The sequence below is a fragment of the Solanum stenotomum genome, chromosome 11 (genome assembly GCF_019186545.1).
Source record: "Solanum stenotomum isolate F172 chromosome 11, ASM1918654v1, whole genome shotgun sequence".
Classification (NCBI taxonomy): Eukaryota; Viridiplantae; Streptophyta; class Magnoliopsida; order Solanales; family Solanaceae; genus Solanum; species Solanum stenotomum.
The window spans coordinates 46,527,946-46,530,172 of NC_064292.1; the positions used below are offsets into that span (position 1 = coordinate 46,527,946).

The 2,227-nt window shown below is 31.3% G+C and overlaps 1 protein-coding gene across 1 annotated transcript; it reads right to left on the reverse strand.

Annotated features, from left to right (window-relative positions):
• Window positions 1-448: 448 nt before the first annotated feature.
• Window positions 449-1,974, reverse strand: LOC125843798 (lignin-forming anionic peroxidase-like). The gene is made up of 4 exons (XM_049523001.1): window positions 1,693-1,974; window positions 1,393-1,584; window positions 1,143-1,308; window positions 449-1,048 (listed from the first exon to the last, which is right to left on the reverse strand). Exons 1-4 carry the CDS (start codon window positions 1,906-1,908, stop codon window positions 660-662), a joined length of 963 nt encoding a protein of 320 aa, XP_049378958.1. The 5' UTR covers window positions 1,909-1,974; the 3' UTR covers window positions 449-659.
• Between the last annotated feature and the right edge of the window lie 253 nt (window positions 1,975-2,227).

Consider the following 2,227-nt stretch of genomic DNA (forward strand, 5'->3'; position numbering starts at 1 on the left):
AATGGAGCCAAGTAATTACATTGCTAAACATTAGCTAGAAGTACTTAACTACTTTCTTAAAGCATAACGAAGATTTTATTTCATTCCTGAAAAAATACAATACAATATATAGAAAAAAAATCAAATGAATACAAATAAACTTAGCAATTATACAAGTAATAGGCTTTTGAAAAATCANCCGTTTAATAATAATTTTAACTTATTTTAACAAGTTATGGATTACTATAATTATTTTTCTGTTGACTTCATTATGGTAGGGTAAAATTAAAAAAACATAATGATATAAATTTTAATTTATCGATTACAGTAGTCAAAAAACTACAACAAAATTCCAATTGCACATTTGTGGTAGAAAAAATTATAGTAGTGTTATACATGCTGATAGTATAAAATTTATTTATATTATCTTAAACTGAGATAACAGATTAATTATTATTATTATAATTAATGTGTATCAAACTATTCAAGTTTAATTATATATTAAAAATGGAGCCAAGTAATTACATTGCTAAACATTAGCTAGAAGTACTTAACTACTTTCTTAAAGCATAACGAAGATTTTATTTCATTCCTGAAAAAATACAATACAATATATAGAAAAAAAATCAAATGAATACAAATAAACTTAGCAATTATACAAGTAATAGGCTTTTGAAAAATCAATTTATAGCTCCACAAATAGTTCTTATGATCCCATTTTGACCAGTTAGAGGACTAATATCTCCCATTTTAATCATGGCTGCAGCAAAATCAGAGGCAAATGCTCGAGGGCTATTGCTATATTCTAAAACAATATCATCAGTAGATCCTCCACTCAAAAGAACTTGATCAGATTGAAGAAGACCTTTTCTTTGCCTCAAATTCTTGAAGTAGTTGTTATCCAATTGATTAGGTGTTACCAAATCAAGTGGAGCTAGGTTTCCATTTTGATCTTCTTGAGGACACTGACGTCCTCTAGTGCTAGCAAATCCAGCATCGATGTCTGTTCCATTGCTATAAATTCTATCACGGAAAAGGAAGCATTGTGCTTGTCCAATTGAATGTGATCCTAGAATTAACCGGAAAATTAAAAAAGTTAGAACTTGTTATAAATATGTACAAATCTATATATAATCGATATCAATAATTAGATCGAGCTTTACCTGATAAAGCAACCATATCCCTTGTGCTAAGGCCTTTGTTGGCAAAGCCAGAAATAAGCCTGTTAAGAGGATCGAAAGGACCGGGAAGATCAGTTTCTGCAAGAGTATGACTTGCAGTGGTTGAGTCTCTTCTTCCGAGTTTCACTGTCCATGATGGACCGCCAACCTGATTTTTATTAACGTAACATTAATTGGTTAGAATAAAAAAAGTTTCTTCTTTTCATAGTGTGAAAAAGTGAAATGTACTTACGAGACTTGATGCATCTCTAGCAGCAACTGCAAGTATGTCAGCACACGATACAACTCCAGGACATGTTTTCTCAACCTCTCTTTTTGCATCTTCTATGATACCAAAGCCTCTAACTGATCCAAGATTTGGCAGCGCAGTCTTCTCGCTGACAATCGTTGGAGTTTCATCAAGCAAGAGAGAAGCATCACAACCCTATAAAAGTTAAAGCCACAAATTATGTATAATTAGTATATATGCATGTCATCAAACCAATAAAAGTACTTAGATATACAAACATATAGATTAATGTATATATCTAACCTGAACAAAACAATCATGGAAATGAAGACGAATAAGGGATGCAGCCATACGACGTTCGCTTGAAATTGCTTGTCTAATAGTTGTACGAATAGTGGTGAGAGCATTAGGGCATGTTCGGTCGTAGAATGTGGAAGAAAGTTGTGCATGGCATTGCATGGTAGAATATAGTAGAAGAAGAGAAAATATAACAACAAAAGAGTTGTTTGAACTTGTCATTTTGAAATTAAAATGCAAAGTTTGTTGATGTATGGATGATATGAAAGAATTATAGATGTTTATTATCTTTGTGATGTGTTGAGGGAATAATGTGTCACTAAAATATTTATAGGCATAAAAACACGTTATTTTAAATCTCTTTGGTCACTATTGGCTGCCAATTGCATATCCGCGTTGTCGCTACCCTTTTTTTTTTTTTTTCTTTTTGTCTTTGCTGTTCTTTTGACTTGTTCTAATTGCTACTTATTCTTGTACTGGCCTAGGGCAAAGATAATTACGAATTCAAAAATTTTGACTTAAACTTTATATTATATATTAA